The sequence below is a fragment of the Chrysemys picta genome, chromosome 22 (genome assembly GCF_011386835.1).
Source record: "Chrysemys picta bellii isolate R12L10 chromosome 22, ASM1138683v2, whole genome shotgun sequence".
Lineage (NCBI taxonomy): Eukaryota > Metazoa > Chordata > Testudines > Emydidae > Chrysemys > Chrysemys picta.
In genome coordinates, this window is record NC_088812.1 from 22,071,783 (window position 1) to 22,088,949 (window position 17,167).

Genomic DNA, 17,167 nt, shown 5'->3' on the forward strand with positions numbered 1-17,167 from the left:
CAATTTGGAGTGGGCAAATCTACTGTGGGGGCTGCTGTGATCCAATTTGCCAGGGCAATGAAAGACCTGGTGATAGCAAGGGTAGTGACTCTGGGCAACGTGCAGTCAATAGTGGATGGTTTTGCTGAAATGGGATTCCCAAACTGTGGCGGGGCCATAGACGGAACCCATATCCCTATCTTGTCACCGGAGCACCAAGCCACCGACTACGTAAACCGCAAGGGGTACTTTTCAATGCTGCTGCAAGCCCTGGTGGATCACAAGGGACGTTTCACCAACATCAACGTGGGATGGCCGGGAAAGGTACATGATGCTCGCGTCTTCAGGAACTCTGCTCTGTTTCGAAAGCTGGAGGAAGGGACTTTCTTCCCGGACCAGAAAGTGACCATTGGGGATGTTGAAATGCCTATCGTGATCCTTGGGGACCCAGCCTACCCCTTAATGCCATGGCTCATGAAGCCGTACACAGGCAGCCTGGACAGGAGTCAGGACCTGTTCAACTACAGGCTGAGCAAGTGCCGAATGGTGGTGGAATGTGCATTTGGACGTTTAAAAGCGCGCTGGCGCAGTTTACTGACTCGCTCAGACCTCAGCGAAAAGAATATCCCCATTGTTATTGCTGCTTGCTGTGCGCTCCACAATATCTGTGAGAGTAAGGGGGAGACCTTTATGGCGGGGTGGGAGGTTGAGGCAACTCGCCTGGCCGCTGATTACGCGCAGCCAGACACCAGGACGGTTAGAGGAGCACAGCAGGGCGCGGTGCGCATCAGAGAAGCTTTGAAAACGAGTTTTGTGACTGGCCAGGCTACTGTGTGAAACTTCTGTTTGTTTCTCCTTGATGAACCCTCCAACCCCCCCCCCCGACCCGGTTCACTCTACTTCCCTGTAAACCAACCACCCCACCCCACCCTCCCCTCCCCTCCCGCTTGCAGAGGCAATAAAGTCATTGTTTTTTCACATTCATGCATTCTTTATTAGTTCCTTACAGAGGTAGGGGGATAATTGCCAAGGTAGCTGGGATGGGTGGGGGAGGAGGGATGGAAAAGGACATACTGCATTTTAAAACTTTAACTCTTATTGAAGCCCAGCCTTCTGATGCTTGGGCGATCATCTGGGGTGGAGTGACTGGGTGGACGGAGGCCCCCCCACCGTGTTCTTGGGCGTCTGGGTGAGGAGGCTATGGAACTTGGGGAGGAGGGCTGTTGGTTACACAGGGGCTGTAGCGGCGGTCTCTGCTCCTGCTGCCTTTCCTGCAACTCAACCATACGCTCGAGCATATCACTTTGATGCTCCAGCAGACGGAGCATTGCCTCTTGCCGTCTGTCTGCAAGCTGACGCCACCTATCGTCTTCAGCCCGCCACCTCTCCTCTCGTTCATGTTGGGCTTTTCTCATCTCCGACATTGACTGCCTCCACGCATTCTGCTGTGCTCTATCAGCGTGGGAGGACATCTGCAGCTCCGTGAACATCTCGTCCCTCGTCTTACGTTTTCTCTTTCTAATGTTCACGAGCCTCTGCGAAGGAGAAACATTTGCAGCTGGTGGAGGAGAAGGGAGAGGTGGTTAAAAAAGACACATTTTTGGGAACAATGGGTACACTCTTTCATTACAAGGTCGCATATTTCGGCTTGCAGGCAGCCATCGTAGGCCACAGTGTTTTGGCTATTTTAACCTTCTTAGCATGCGGGAAAGGTTGCAAACAGCAGCGCATTTCCCATATCAAGGATGAATTGGGTTGTCCATTTAAAATGGGGTTTCAATGTAAAAGGAGGGGGCTGCGGTTTCCCGGTTAACATGCGGCACAAACACAAGTAAAGCCCCCCCCCCCCCCCCCCCCACGATTCTCTGGGATGATCACTTCACCCCTCCCCCCCACCGCGTGGTTAACAGCGGGGAACATTTCTGGTCAGAATAGCAGGAACGGGCGCCTCTGAATGTCCCCCTTAATAAAATCACCCCATTTCAACCAGGAGAGCTTTCTGGAGATGTCCCTGGAGGATTTCCGCTCCATCCCCATACACGTTAACAGACTTGCTTGCTTTTTTTTGGTAATGTTTACAAATATTTACAAAGTTACACTCACCAGAGGTCTCCTGTGTGCCCTGAGGGTCTTGGGTGAGTTCGGGGGTTACTGGTTCCAGGTCCAGGGTCACAAACATATCCTGGCTGTTGGGGAAAACGGTTTCTCCGCTTCCTTGCTGCTGTGAGCTACCTACAGTACCTCCATCGTCATCTTCCTCGTTCCCCGAACCGTCTTCCCTGTGTGTTTCTCCAGTGAGAGAGTCATAGCACACGGTTGGGGTAGTGGTGGCTGCACCCCCTAGGATCGCATGCAGCTCCGCGTAGTAGCGGCAAGTTTGCGGCTCTGCTCCGGACCTTCCGTTTGCTTCTCTGGCTTTGTGGTAGGCTTGCCGTAGCTCCTTAATTTTCACGCGGCACTGCTGTGTGTCCCTGTTATGGCCTCGGTCCTTCATGGCCTTGGAGATCTTTTCTAATACTTTTCCATTTCTTTTACTGCTACGGAGTTCAGCTATCACTGCTTCATCTCCCCATATGGCGAGCAGATCTCGTACCTCCCGTTCGGTCCATGCTGGAGCTCTTTTGCGATCCTGGGAGGACTCCATGACGGTTACCTGTGCTGATGAGCTCTGCGTGGTCACCTGTGCTCTCCACGCTGGGCAAACAGGAAATGAAATTCAAACCTTCGCGGGTCTTTTCCTGTCTACCTGGTCAGTGCATCTGAGTTGAGAGCGCTGTCCAGAGCGGTCACAATGAAGCACTGTGGGATAGCTCCCGGAGGCCAATAACATCGAATTCCGTCCACACTACCCCAATTCCGACCCACAAAGGCCGGTTTTATCGCTAATCCCCTCGTCGGAGGTGGTGTAAAGAAACCGGTTTAAAGGGCCCTTTAAGTCGAAAGAAAGGGCCTCGTTGTGTGGACGTGTCCAGGCTTAATTCGGTTTAACGCTGCTAAAGTCGACCTAAACCCGTAGTGTAGACCAGGCCTAAGAGTATAAATTAAAAACCACAAAAAAGAGTCAAGACTGTGACTATATAATGTACATCATCAATACCCAGGCTGAGAGGCCCAAGTGACTTCAAGTTTTTCACTCTTCTTGATCATTTTGATTAGATAACTGTGTTCCCTATTTCCTAGCTTCCTCGTTTGAAACGGTTAACTATAGGTTTTAAGGACCACATTCTCCTCTCACATGAGTACATGGATCCCATCGAATCCAGTGGGAGCTGTACACACACTAGAAGCAGAATTTGTTTTTAAAAATTGTCTACCTTTGAAATTCAGTCAGTTAAGAGACTATGTGAGTTTACAAGTAGGTCTTCTAAGTGTGTGACACAGATCCATACTTTACAAGGATATATATAATTACTTGAGGAATCTTCAGCTCCTCCTTGATTAAAATGGAAGAGAAAATGTTAAAAGAAATACACTTAGTATGGGGAAATTTTTTGTTTTTAATTTACAGCAGAAAGAATATAAAGCATTCAGAAAACATTTTCCATATTTTAAGGACAATTCAAAACATTTTGCATGGTTCCAGCAGCTGAGTTCTTCAACAGATCCATTGATTCAGTGATGCTTTACATGCACAGTTACAAAAATAAAAAAGAGACATCTATACTAGTTTTACATGCAAGTCTTGGGGACCCCCTGTTGGACACTAACTACTGTGTGGAACTGCTGTAAGCGTGCAACCATATAAGGAGGTCATGTTATAGTCTTTATTTCTTTCACACGGTATTACTTATGTCAAATGTGTTACACAAAGGAGCAATTCCATATTCAGGAGACAGAAGGTCATCCTGCTCCTGGCACTTGGGAATCCCGATTATCCAAGAAAGCTGCACTTACTTATCTTCTATCAGAAATAATTTCCACAGTCAAGAAAGGGGTAAGCAGAAAAGCTTTTTCAATGGGAGAACATTTTTAACTAATCAGTGGTCACATTCACTGAAAGGTTACAACTCTCTTCAGCAAAGTACTTAAGGATATACTTAACTTTAAGCATGAGTATTCCCATTAAGTTAATGGAACTACTCATATGGCTAACATTAAGCATGTGTGTAAATATTTTGCTTTATCAGGGTCTTTATCAGTAGATACACCACCAGGCCCATGGATCTGGAAGGGTAACTTGAAATAGCTCTGTATTTTACTGAAAATTTTAAGTACAAATCTGAGAGGTTAAAATGTTTCCACTGAGGTCATTACTCTTGTTGGGAAAAGATCAATGATATTTGTCATAATGCCAGTTAATGGGACAAACATTTATATTTCAAAATGTTAGAGTATTTCCAGTATTAATACAGAGCATTCCAGTTCATTCCAAAGGAGTTTATTTTCAAATTCTGTTCCCATTTTTTCTGTGTGGAATACTTAATCTGTAAAGTTCCGTTTCAATAAAATATATGGAGATTTAGGCTTCCACGGTCACAACGTGGGAGCCAGACAATTTTTTTTTTTATTGAATCAGGTCATAAAGCAGCAGTTCACAACCGTACAGAGTTCTGATAAAGAGCTATATAGCACATACATTGTAATTCAATGCTGGTAGTGAAAGGAAGTAATTAAAAACCAGGTACAATTATAGAAAAGGCACCAAGAGCACTGACCCCAGTTTTTTGGCACAATCTTTGTGTTTACTCTTCTTTTAAAGACACCAGTTTAAAAGCTTTTCATTGGTGAATATTTTTAGGCTTCACAAAAAGGCTGGAGTTTAAACATTGTAGTTGGTGGCCAGGATCAAGTAAGAGCAACTATTCCAAAACTAACCATGTAAAATTTACACCAACCGTTTGGAAATTTTAAACGGGTACTAGCAACATGAAGTCACAGAAGCAATTTCTGATTTCAGCTACGCTTGTGTAAATGCAGAGTAACTGCATTGACTTCAGGAGAATCACTAGCATATAGAGCTGAGACAAGTTACAGCCCCCACCTAAAACTTTGGCCTCGTGCTACTTCTGCCCAGGGCTGCCCTGACTTAAGGTGCAGATATAGGTATCAGTATTTGGAGGCTGCTCAGATCCAGATGAACCATCCACTTGGAGAGCAGTCATTTTCTGGGGCAAAATCCTCCTTCATTTCATAAATCTGGTGCCGTTTTTTACTCCTGGCGGGTTGCTAATGCTAGCAAAGAAAGGGACCCTCCACAGACCTCAGCCCCCTTTCCCACCCAAAAGAGATTAAACAAGGTGCCGAAAATGTCTTGGTTAGTGGCAGTAAGGCAGCACTAGCGTTGCTGTCTTGTGAGCAGCACTGCTATTATGAATTTCTATTTACAGGGGTTATACTTTGTCCAGGAATCCATCTTGGAATCACATTCTGTTTCACATTTTGAAATTTTAGCTTGTACGTAAATGGAAGATAACACTGTAAAAACATCACCAAATAAAAATGGCACTGATCAAGAAATGATTTTTGTTTAATTATGGAAATATGAAACTGAAGTAAAGGCTGCTGCTGGTGACAAGAGTCACTACTTTCCAAGAGAGTTTCTGAAGGTCTTGCATTGTGCACTTTTTATGCGACAAATTGGCAAGACTTCTGAATGAACCACGGGACAAAAAAATAATCAATTCAAAAACATGAACTCAGGTTCACTTGAGAGCAATTCAGAGCTGTTTGGTCATTAATATGTATTTTAAATTCTATATAAGAAAAAAAAACATGTATATGTTTTGTCTCAAACCTAATTTAAAACAGCTCAGAATGGATCTAAAGAAGACCTTGACTGATTCCGTGTCTTCATTTTTGCACTTAGCACAGGGCTGAGAAAAAAGAGCTCTTTGTGCCATCTCTGTGCCACCCAAACTCACAGGCCTGGCCAGTCCCCACTATACGAAAGAGCAGCCTCAGAGGTGCTTCAATTTATATTCTAGCTGCACTGAGCCATCCAAGAACAGCCGGAGCCTACTCCACTCCACCCCACCCAGACCCCTTATACTGAGGAGCAAGGAAAAGCTGCTAGAATGGCTCTGCTGGGCCCAGCTTTTCTAAGTATGAGTTAAAGAAGATAAAACATCATCCTTCGATTTAATGTTCTTGATTGCTGTCTGTGTCCCCACAACTTTGACACTGTTTAGGCATATTCTTTATATTACCATGCAGTACATTATAAAAATAAACGACTACCTGTACAAACATACACTTTTCTATCTTCCATCCCCCCCTTCCCTCCAACGGGGCTATTGACTATGTGGGAAATTCAAAAAGTATTAACGTTAGCATCATCTTTTAAGTTGTTTTCCAAATGCTGTGGAATACAAGCTTGTGAAGCACATGCAGCCTGTGACTGATGTAATTGTGCACTCTGCAGCATCTTTCAAAAATCAACACACCATTGTTTTGTATTTCATACCTGGGAAACTCAAGAATGGTATGTTCTTTATGTTTAAGCAACAATCAACACTGCAGTTCCAAAATTTGTACAAGCCTATAAACCTTGTAACTAGAACAGGACTCATTTGACCAAGAAAGGTGTTGCATATTTCTGAACAGGATCTGTACTAGTGCAACTATTGAATGCTACAGTAATCAACTTGTATTAGCATGCATATTCCAGTTAAACAGGTATGCACCAGTACTGATGTTGCATGTCCTCGGTTGAAGTTGGTAGCAAAACACGTCTTTCATTTTTCCAGCAAAAGTGTGCTTTTTTAGTGTAGAATTTGCATGTTGAAGTGCTAAACACAGAGACAGTATGCATCAGTAGGAGTCACAGCTTACCAGTTGTGCATGTTTTCACCGAGACCTATAGTGATAACAGGTGAATTTTATATTACAGTAAGAGGTGCAACTGAATACTGCACAAGTTGCACTACCTGTCCTGTATCGTAGGTGATATCTTGTGCATATGTGTGATTAGTCTCAACATTAAATGTGCACTAGTGGACGAATTACTAAGGCGGAGTACAAAAGAATAGCATATATGTATAAGGACAAAATCAGAAAGGGTAGAAAGGCACAAAATAAGTTATGCATAGCAAGGGACAAATGTAATTGGAATTCTTTTTACTGCAAAGAGTGTCATCACTCTGAATGCTTTAAAGGCAACATAACTTCCAAAATCAAGTGTTGGCTCTACATATGGCCATACATATGACACTACACTGTATTAAACACAATAAAAACTAATGTCGTTGATTTGTTTGGCACAACATGGAAATGAAGTATAAATTTCAATTAATTGTAAAACAATATAATATCAATATTTCTAATACAGTTCAATAAGATTTCATCTGGCTTTTTGATCAACCAAATTAAAAAGCAAAGGGAACCAACCAACCACACTCAAGTGTCACTGTGCATTCTCCAAGGCCGTTTCTTCTCTTTCTTTGGTGCTTTTATTTTATATAAATTCAACCAGGAGCAGATTTTCAGATTAAACCAATATTGGAAAGTGTGGCAAACTGAGAGAGGGACCGAACCAAAATTCAAAATGACGTACAGAGAATGAGAAATTCGACACTGGAGCAAATTTAGCCACCTATTGGACTGCTTACATGTATGGGCCCAGATATTGAAATGTATTAAGGTTCCTAACATCTATTGATTTCAGTGCGAGTTAGGAGCCTAAATAACTTTGAGGATCTTGACCATGTAATTACAGCACATACCTGGTCAGCAGCAGTTTATGTGGTGTGCCACAGTCACATGGATGTCATAATAGTGCTTGCATAATCTTAACTGGCTATCCTGGACAGGACTGACTGAGAGGCCAGCTGCCTATCAGTACGGGAGCTCTTTGGAGGTCAGACTGGAGGAAGTATTAAACATGAATACATTTGTGAGTGACCAGGAGGTAGTCAACAGAGGTAAGGGTCAGCATTGTATTCTCTATATCCTTTCTATAATCACAAACACATTTAGAAAGCATAGGCATACAGATAGATTAGTTGTAATGTTCTCCATTTATATGACCAGAACCTCAGCTGCTGTAAACCAGTGTCGCTCTGTTGACTTCCTTGTAGCTGTGTTGATTTACACCAGTTGAGGAGTTGGCCTACAGCCTCTGGACCTGCAAACTTTCCTGAGAATCTGAGTTTCTATTGAATGCTATTGGGGAGATCTTCCTTCTTTTCTCCCAGTTGTTTTATGCTTATTATGGGTCCTCATTTTGTGTCTTCTGCATCCATGGAGCCAACATCTAGCTGTGGAATCCATCAGAGATGGGGGAAAATTAGAACAAAAAATGCAGAAGGACTTCTCCTCTAGCTGTCTAAATGAAGCTCTGCTAATATCTTAAATGCAGGATAAGAAAGCATGGGGTCACATTTCTTAGCAATACTAGTGCTCCTAATCCAACATTATCATTACTGCAGCTAGATGGGCAATGTAGGATAGTTATGATTCAGTTTGCATCTGGGTGTTAGAAGTGAAGGATGCAATTTGCATAAAGGATGGGCAATCACCTAACCTCAAGCAGTCTTTCCTGGGAAGGGGAAATCTTGTTAGTTCCTCCTTCATGCTTTGGAATGCTGTTACAATGGAGACAGATAAATATGGCATTTCAGAGTTCTTGTTAAATATTAAGTCTCCTGGAGAATTTCTGCCCACAGCTAAGAGATACATGGGAGATAAAATCCAGATTTTTTTAATATATCAGCTATTTCATAGTTTCATAGAGTCCCCTGGTCCAGAAGGGACCATTAGATCATCTAGCCTGACTTCCTGTATTTCACAGGCCATTAAAATGTCACCTAGCAACCCTACACTGAACCCAAAAACTTGTCTTGGACTAAAATATTTCAGTCTTTAGGAGACTAAACTGTTGTGTGCCATAGGCAGAGAACAGGAGAGACTGCGGTTCCACCAATGCCTGAGGCCCTTGCAATGGTAGAGAATTGAATAGGTCAGATATACCCACATGATCCTAGAAGGTGATCAGTGCCCCATCCTCCCACCCAAAGGTCCCCGCCAATCTGAGCAGGGGAAAATTCCTTCCCACCCACAACTCTGGAGATCAGTTGGATCCTGAGCATGTGAGCAGGACATCTAAGGAAACAGATTCTCTGAACCATCTTGGAGCACTGATCCACCTTACCAGGTGTCCCTTCTCCTGCTATGGTCAATCCCTGATGCTTCAGGTGAAGGTTGGAGGGAACCACCTGACCCCACTCACAGCGTACATCTAGTCAATTGTACATGGAGGGAAAAGTCCTTTATGACCTCTACAGGCAACCGGATGAACTCTGTTCCATGAGTCTTCTCTGCAAGTATTTAAACGACCATAAAATAAGATTAAAGCCTTTCTTCAAAACAGGGGGCCTAAAGTTAGGCTTCTAAATTCATACCGATGTCTAAAAAAGAAGCCTGATTTTCAAGAGATACTGAGCCCCAAAAAGTTCCCAGCATAGCCAATAGGTACATGTGGGTGCTCAGGATTTTTGAAAATGAGGCCCTGACTAAGCAAAACTCTTAAACATATGTTTAACTTTAGGTCTCTTTGTTGACTTAGAGTTAAGCATGTGATTAGGATGCTGACTAATATGGATTTAGGAGCTTAAGTTTAGGCACCTAGTTTTGAAAATTTTGACCATAAATTATTATTCTGTATGTGATCAAAACTCTTGAATTGATAGTAAAGAGGAAAAGGAAGATTATTTTACATGGGGATCTACTTGAAAGGAGCATATTTTCTTCATTATGATTTCCCCCCAAACACATTGGGTAGTTCAGCAAACAAACCTGGTCATCAGGAGCAAGAAAGAGGATTTACATGATTCCCAGGTCTACTTCTCACAGTGTTTGGGCTCCTGCAGAATCTTTACTGGATAATTAATTAAAGAGGCCGGCATCAATTTCAGTGGTAACCAGCTGAATTCTTTTATTTAATTTCAGGTGTTTATAATGAGGTTGTTTCCCTCCTGGCAAATATCGATGACCAAGATAAGGGCAAAATTGCCCTCAGGATTGCCTTTATAGCTGAGACCAAGCTGGCTAGCGTTGTGACAGTTCTGCTAGAGAAACTGCAACAGGATGAGGTAGGGCAGTTTCATGAAATTACATCTGCTTTCCATGTGTCCACACCAAATTCTGCCTAACCTCATGGGGGTATAGGGGAATGCATGGGGGTAATTCAGTATAGAACTTGGCCTGGCGCACCATCAGTATAATCAGGATTCACCCTTCTGTCCTCATGCATAAACTCATAATGCAAAATGCTGTTATTACAGATCAGGATGATATAATGCTCTATAAAGAGAGCGTTGTCCTTTTACACACAGTGGAGTACATGGGCTGGATATAGTAAAAGTACACTGTAGGACTTGCAGTAAGCTCTTCCAATAATATTTTGCCCTTCTTTAGCATCTTCATCCAAAAATCTCAAAGCACTTACCTAATACTAATGAGTTAAGACTCACAGCACCCTTGTGAGAATGGTAAGCATTATCCCCATTTATGGATGATTTGTGTCACAGGGAATTAAGTTACTTGCTCAACACCACTTAGCAAGTTAGTAAAAGAATGTGAATAAAACCCAAGTGAACTGACTCCCTGCTCTAAATCCTAGGCTCATTAATTATACACGTGCGCAGTAGTGCAGAATTCCCCCAGGAGTAATATTCAGACCCCTTTTTCCATTTATTAATACTTGCATCCAACAAAGTCCATTTCTCTATTAAGGGCCAACGCAGAAGGCATTTTAGTTTCAATTAAAGTACTAGGAGGCCAAGACAAGCAGTTCAGTTCAGAACTGAACTTGGCCTCCTAGTACTTTAATTATTTGAATTACTCAATTAATTATGCTAATTAATTTGATTAATTACTTGAATTACATACTGCTTATGTATTCGTAAGTTATCAGTGACAATTTTCAATTAAAAAACATCCTCCTTCCATTTAAAAATGAATGGAAGGAGCTTCTCCCCAGTGGAGCTGTCTGGTACGATTGCAGTGTGCAGAAGCATTCCTTTTCAAGCAGAACCACTGGAATGTTTAGCCAGTCAAGAGATCTGATTGGCTTTGAACATTCCAAAGTGCTTTATGACCTTGGCATGCAGGTCACATAGATGTAGATCTAACTGCTGAGTTAATTTCCCCTAGGAGCTGTTGAGGACTTATTGCGGGAGTTGGGTATTTTGTAATTACAAATTTACAAATTCTGTCTGGAGTGGATAGAGCAAGGACAAGCTGCTCATTTGTATTGTTTGTTTTAAATAAATGAAACTAGATAAGGGGGCACTGAAGGGCGCTTATTCTGGCTCTTTTCTCTCCAGGAAGATTAAAATATGTAATTGCTCGGCTGCTTCTGAAGTGCTGCTAAATGCGGGGATTGGAGGGCATGGCATGTTTTACACCACTTAAGCCAATGCAGGCTGAGGAGTCGGTGTGGCCTCGTGGATAGGATTCTGGATAATGACTCAGGAGACATGGATTCTCTTCCTGGCCACGGACCTGCTCTGTTATGATAAGACTTGGGGTAGTCATTTCATGTGTGGATTGTAAGCTCTTTAGGGCAGGGGCTTATTTGCCAAATGACTGTGTGGTCATCAAGAAAAACTTTTGCCAATTGTTTGTTCTCTTTTATGTTTTGTCCCCAGCAAAACAGAGCAGACATTTACTGTGTCCTGGAGAAAATATTACAGCAGGACACCGGGGGCCTAGAGAGAAGGCTACTGAACAAAATAATAACCCTGGCCTCAAACCACATGAGAGAGACTGAGGTAAGTTAGTTCTCCCGAGATACTAATCAAAGGATCCAAAGCTTTAACTAATTAAAACTCTCTTTTTGAGGGGGTAAACTATATACTGAAACAAAAATCTATTCTCCTGTTAGAGGCCCACACCTTCCTCCAGACCAAAGCCCAGGTCCTAGACAGCACTTGTGCACATGCATAGGATGGGAGAACTCACATGCGAAAGTTACACATGTGCTTAAGTGCTTTGCAGGATCAGGACCCGAGACACATGATATCGGACACAGAGACAGGCCTATGGTTTCTGAACGAGCAAGTCTTTCCCAAAGTCTACTAGGGATTTCATTATTGATCCTGATGTTATGTGGAAGGCGCTCTGATACTATAGCGATAAGTGGCAGTATAAAGCCCCAAGACAGACAGAATCTGAGCTATCTCCAAAAGAAGCAGCATTGGATTTAGAATATAGTTTGCCAGCAGGAAAACCCATGGAAAAATCCCTCTCTTGTTCCAAAGGAAGTCAGCCTCCTTTTGGGGGACAGTTTATTCCAGGAAAGCTCTCTGAATATCTTGAAGCTGCCCAGTCTGTGTCTCACTACCTCCTCAGGGAAGAGCAGGGAAAAATATCATATGACATCCACCACAAGTAGCTAATAGTAAATAGTCTAACTAAGCAGCTTGCAAGGAACTCAAAGGCTGAAAATTGTTTAGCCAAATGACTCGATGAATATTTATGACTAATGACTCTAGCCACAGAAAGTTGGGAGGCTTCATTCACAACTTATGCACAGAAATAAGGACTTGACTCATATAAACAACTCTGGCTAGTGCAACCGGCTTCAGTCACCTCAGTCTCTCTCTCTCTCTCTCTGTTTTTTTTTTTTTTAGGAAGCAACAAATGAACTAAAAGTGGCAGCTAGCAACACCTTAGTGACCCTGGCTCGCTGCTATTTCTATGAGGTGATGTACGAGCTGCAGTGTCGTCTGAAACTACTGGGACTGCCTGAAGAGTTTGTTTTCATTACACTGGGCAACCTGTCATCAGCCTATGGTATGGTAACTTCCATCTTTTGTTTCAAAGTTATTGTCTTTCATTTAAGGACAGGGGATTACTCTCTCTACCAAAAAATGTTACAGCTAAACAGAGCTCTGTTTGAGTGTGTGCACGCGGGTGTGTGTGGGGAGAGACACAAGATTAACTGCTGTTGCTAGTTCTTGGCTTCCAGATCATGAGCTATCCAGACGGAGGTGCAAGCTCTAACTTATGTCCCTTACTGAAGTTCCTTAAGGATCGGATGGGGGAAGGTCAGGTCTAGTGGAGCTCTTCTCCACCCCACTTCCCATCCTGTCCCAGTGCTCTCTCCCCTTACTCTGGGAGTGAGTTGGCCTTTGGGCACAGCTGTACACTGGTGGAGGATTCCCCTCTTCAGGGTGAATCCCCCACTGGCTTTCAATGGCTGCTTTAAAGCCATTCTACTCTGCTTACGCAGCACAAAATGGCCTAGGAGCCCATAGCATCCTGCCCCACGGTGTTTCTAAGTGTGTTGTAAGAAGGCGGAGAGCAGCTGATTATCTTTCTTCCTTCTCTTCTGGCCTTTCTCTGCAGCACTTGAGTGTATCCCTTATGTGGGAATGACCCTGAAGCGCATGTTCTCCATGTTGGGGTTAGTCAAGGACAGCAGGCTGAGACAAGCGTTTTGTGGTGGTAAGAGCAGCACTTACTGGAGGTGCCCAAAATGGATATTGAGAGGGTCTTGGTACAGATTGAAGTGACTGGCCAAGTTTGCAAACAGGCCCTGAACTGTGCTCCCTGCCCTGGATTGCATTAGGTGCTGCGTTCTTTGGCTCCCGTGGCACTCAATGAAGTTGAGAGTGCTCCGTACTTTGCAGGAGGCGCTGAGCATTTGTAAGTTCAGGCCCTTTATGACTCATGGATATAATTTAAAATAAACACACACAAAGGCTGAAGCTGCCCATCTGCCAGGAGGCTCCTGGGGGAGGAGGTGAAGGGAGCAGATTTCATTACTGAACATTTAAAAATCCCCTGTTCTCCACTCCTCCACCCATTCTCTCCCCTTAGTTTCTTTATCATCATCTCCTTTCACCCTCTTTCTCTATCTTCTCTTCCTCTCCACTTCTCTCTTCCTTTGATTTTCAGGTGATGCTCAGTAAGGGGTTAATCCTGTGCCTTTGAGGTAAATGGGAATTTTGCCATAAACTTCATAGAGAACAGGATTGGGCCCTAATTCTTCTTAGCAAGGACACTAGATACACCTACTTTTAGGGCAAAGTGCTCCCCAATACCTTCAAAGCCCAGTAAAGCCAATGGATGTTAGGGGCACTGAACATCTTTCAGACAAACTGTAACTCAAGATGAAATCATACAGTGTAAGGGTTAAATAAACAATAACTGCAGAGGATGCGAGTCATTCAGAGGAGAGCTGGTTGAAATATTTTGATTTTTAATTATATTTTCCATAATTTTTCTTTCCAAATTTGATGAAAAACAAACCTGAAAAATGTCAATGAGAATCAGGAAGTGTGTGTCCAGTGTTTTGGAGCAGCTAAAGAGGTGGCTGAATTTTTTTGATTTTTGAAAAATATCAATGATTTTTATACTTTGCAATTTTGAAGAAAAAAAAACCTATCAGTAAAGATTTTTAATTTAATTTAAACTGCTTTTTCAACCAGCTCTAATGAAGAGGTAACAAGGAAGGGAGAAAAAATTTGTCTTCAAATGATGGTAATTGAAAAAAGATTGAGAGAGATGCAAATTTAAAAGCCTTTTCAGATAGAAGACATGGAATGGGGGGAAGAGAAATAGCTCAAAATTGATATGGGATTTCAGCGTCTAGTCCTGAACTAAGCAGTAGCTGCCATGGAAGTGTAGTAAACTTTAGACCTGGGTGAGTTCACTGATAAAGCAACTTCTCCTTATTACTAATATGTCTTTTTCACATTGCCTGTCTTCTCTCCTTCCATACAGTTCTGGAAAAATGGTCAAGGGCAGTAAATCTATATTTGACTAGCTGGGATAAGAGCACATTCCCCAGCATGGGTGCATTGCGATTCTTCGATACAATTCTTCCATTCTATTGTCATGTGACCAGCAACTGGCTGCAATGTGAGGATCTGGAGGTGAGAATTGCTGGCTTTCTAAACCTTTAGCAGAAATTGTAATGTTAAATTCTATGTATCTGTCACTTTCTGTGATGATGGCATTTAATGGTAGGTCCTTTTGGATGGAACAGAGTGTCATGTAAAACATCTAAACCCCATATATTTATAATGTCACCACATCATGGAAATTCTGTCTGTACACAGTGTACATAGCTTCTAGTTTTATGCACCTAATGTGCAGATGAACAGGGGATAGTGGGCTAAATTAATTCCTGGTATAAGTCCATTCAGCTCCAATGGAATTACAGCAGTTTTGAGTTGGCTGAGAATGCCTACTAATCTGGGGAATATTTTACCTGGTATAGTTGTGAAGTGCATTAGAATATAATCCTGAAACCAACCCTACGAATCCCGGTTCTTTACCAGGAAATATTGAGATAGGGCCGTTCCTACAGTGGAACAAGGGAAGTTGCACTCATTAGAAGTAGAAAAGGTGTGCCCATTGGATGATATTGAATGAATTCTTAGGAACATAAATTCTGTGTCTCATCTATGCAGCTCAAGCAGGCCATCATCAAAGCCCTTGGTCCCATGATGAGCCTCCTGCTACACAAAGAGGAGCATCACGATCGGATATTTGAACTGATCTCATGGCTCCTTGAGCAATATAAGGAGGACATTGATGTTTTTCACGTCACCAAGGTGAGCTACCACTCATTAAGGTAACTGTCTATGCGTGTGCATGTATGAACTGCATGAGGAATTTGCTGCCAGTGGGGTTTCCTGGTTTAGACAGTGACTTGTTAGATAATAAATATTCACACGAGTTCTGGGTTTATGCACATGGTGACCCAGGCAACAAGATTTGTAGGTAAATGCCTCTTATGAAAAGCATCCTCTGTTTCTTGGGGAGGATGATAAGGAGATAAAAAACAGAGCACCTGCCCCACTCCCCAACAAGATACTCCCTCCTTGTGATTTCCCAGTACATCCTGTCAACTCTGTGTCTCTCTTTTAGATCATAAACTCCTCACAGCAGGGGCTGCCATATGTTGTCTCTGGTCAGTACCAAGCCAACTATCAGTGGTTGAAAATTAATACTAAGGAGGCTTGAGGGTGATTGCTTTGGCTTATATAACTAGATCGATATAAAAGCATTGCCTGTCTATTTCATCTACTGTTCTATGCAGTGCTGTTGTAGCCATGTTGGTCCCAAGATATTAGAGCGAGAAGGTGGGTGAGATAACCTAATTAAAGATATTGTCTCACTCCCCTCGTCTCTCTATTTCATCCAACTCAGTACCACATGAGCAAGAAGTAATGGGCCATATTCTGTCTTCCGTGGGGCTACACAGTTGTAAATGAAGTCATGAGACAGCTATAACTACTTGGTAGTGATATTTACTCACCATCTCTGTTGGTTGAAGCTGGTACAGAGTATGTGGTCACTTTTGGGGTTGAAATACCCATGATTTGGAGGGAACCAACGCATCATGGACTTGTTTGATAGCATCAGGGCACTACACAACTGCTTAAACATAGTAAAATATGTAGATGGCATCAGAGACATTCTGGAAGCTTCAAGCAGCAAAGGAGAAAAGTGTTTAGCTGCAGGAAGGAATTAGATTTTCACCTTTTTTATCAATCAGCTGGCAGAGGACATAAAATCATCACTGATAAAATTGGCAGATGAGATAAAAATTGGGGAGTGGTAAATAATGGAGAGGACAGCTCACTGATTCAGGGTGATCTAGATCACTTGGTAAACTGGGCGCAAACAAACAAACGTGCATTTAAATACGGCTGAATGTAAATGTCTCCATCTAGGCACAAAGAATTTAGGCCATACGTAACATGCTGGGGGATGCTGTTCTGGGAAGCAGAGACTCTGAAAAAGATTTTGGGGGTCATGATGAATAATCAGCTGAACACGAACTCATGCTGTGGCCAGAAAAAGCTAAAGCTGGGATGCATAAAAAGGGGAATCTCAAGTAGGAGTACAGTGGTTATTTTACCTCTAAATCTAGCACTTGTGTGACTACTGTGGGAATTCTGTGTCCAGTTCTAGTGCCCACAATTCAAAAAGGGTGTTGATAAATTGGAGAGGATATTGACAGAAGAGCCACAGTGATTAAAGGATTAGAAAACATGCCTTCCAGTGGTAGAATCAAGGAACTAAATCTATTTAGTTTAACAAACAGACAGTAAAAGGGTGTGTGATGGGGTTTACCTACCCCGCATTGGTTCAGCAGGGGTTAATCATACTTTGTGGGCCGAGGAGGCCATGCCCCATCATCTCTGCTGGGCATGCTTCAGCTGGAACCAGGATATGAAAGAGCCGCTCAGCTCAGGCTGAGATGACTGCTGAAGGGAGCAGAGGTGCA

The 17,167-nt window shown here is 42.8% G+C and overlaps 2 protein-coding genes across 2 annotated transcripts; one reads left to right on the top strand and one right to left on the bottom strand.

Moving 5' to 3' along the window:
- Positions 1-958: 958 nt before the first annotated feature.
- On the bottom strand, positions 959-3,009 carry LOC135977069 (uncharacterized). The gene is made up of 2 exons (XM_065576006.1): positions 2,083-3,009; positions 959-1,537 (listed from the first exon to the last, which is right to left on the bottom strand). Exons 1-2 carry the CDS (start codon positions 2,621-2,623, stop codon positions 1,068-1,070), a joined length of 1,011 nt encoding a protein of 336 aa, XP_065432078.1. The 5' UTR covers positions 2,624-3,009; the 3' UTR covers positions 959-1,067.
- A 4,789-nt stretch (positions 3,010-7,798) lies between these two features.
- On the top strand, positions 7,799-15,897 carry LOC135977185 (maestro heat-like repeat-containing protein family member 2A). The gene is made up of 8 exons (XM_065576506.1): positions 7,799-7,838; positions 9,865-10,007; positions 11,568-11,690; positions 12,552-12,714; positions 13,270-13,368; positions 14,650-14,801; positions 15,342-15,485; positions 15,802-15,897. Exons 1-8 carry the CDS (start codon positions 7,799-7,801, stop codon positions 15,895-15,897), a joined length of 960 nt encoding a protein of 319 aa, XP_065432578.1.
- Positions 15,898-17,167: the final 1,270 nt, after the last annotated feature.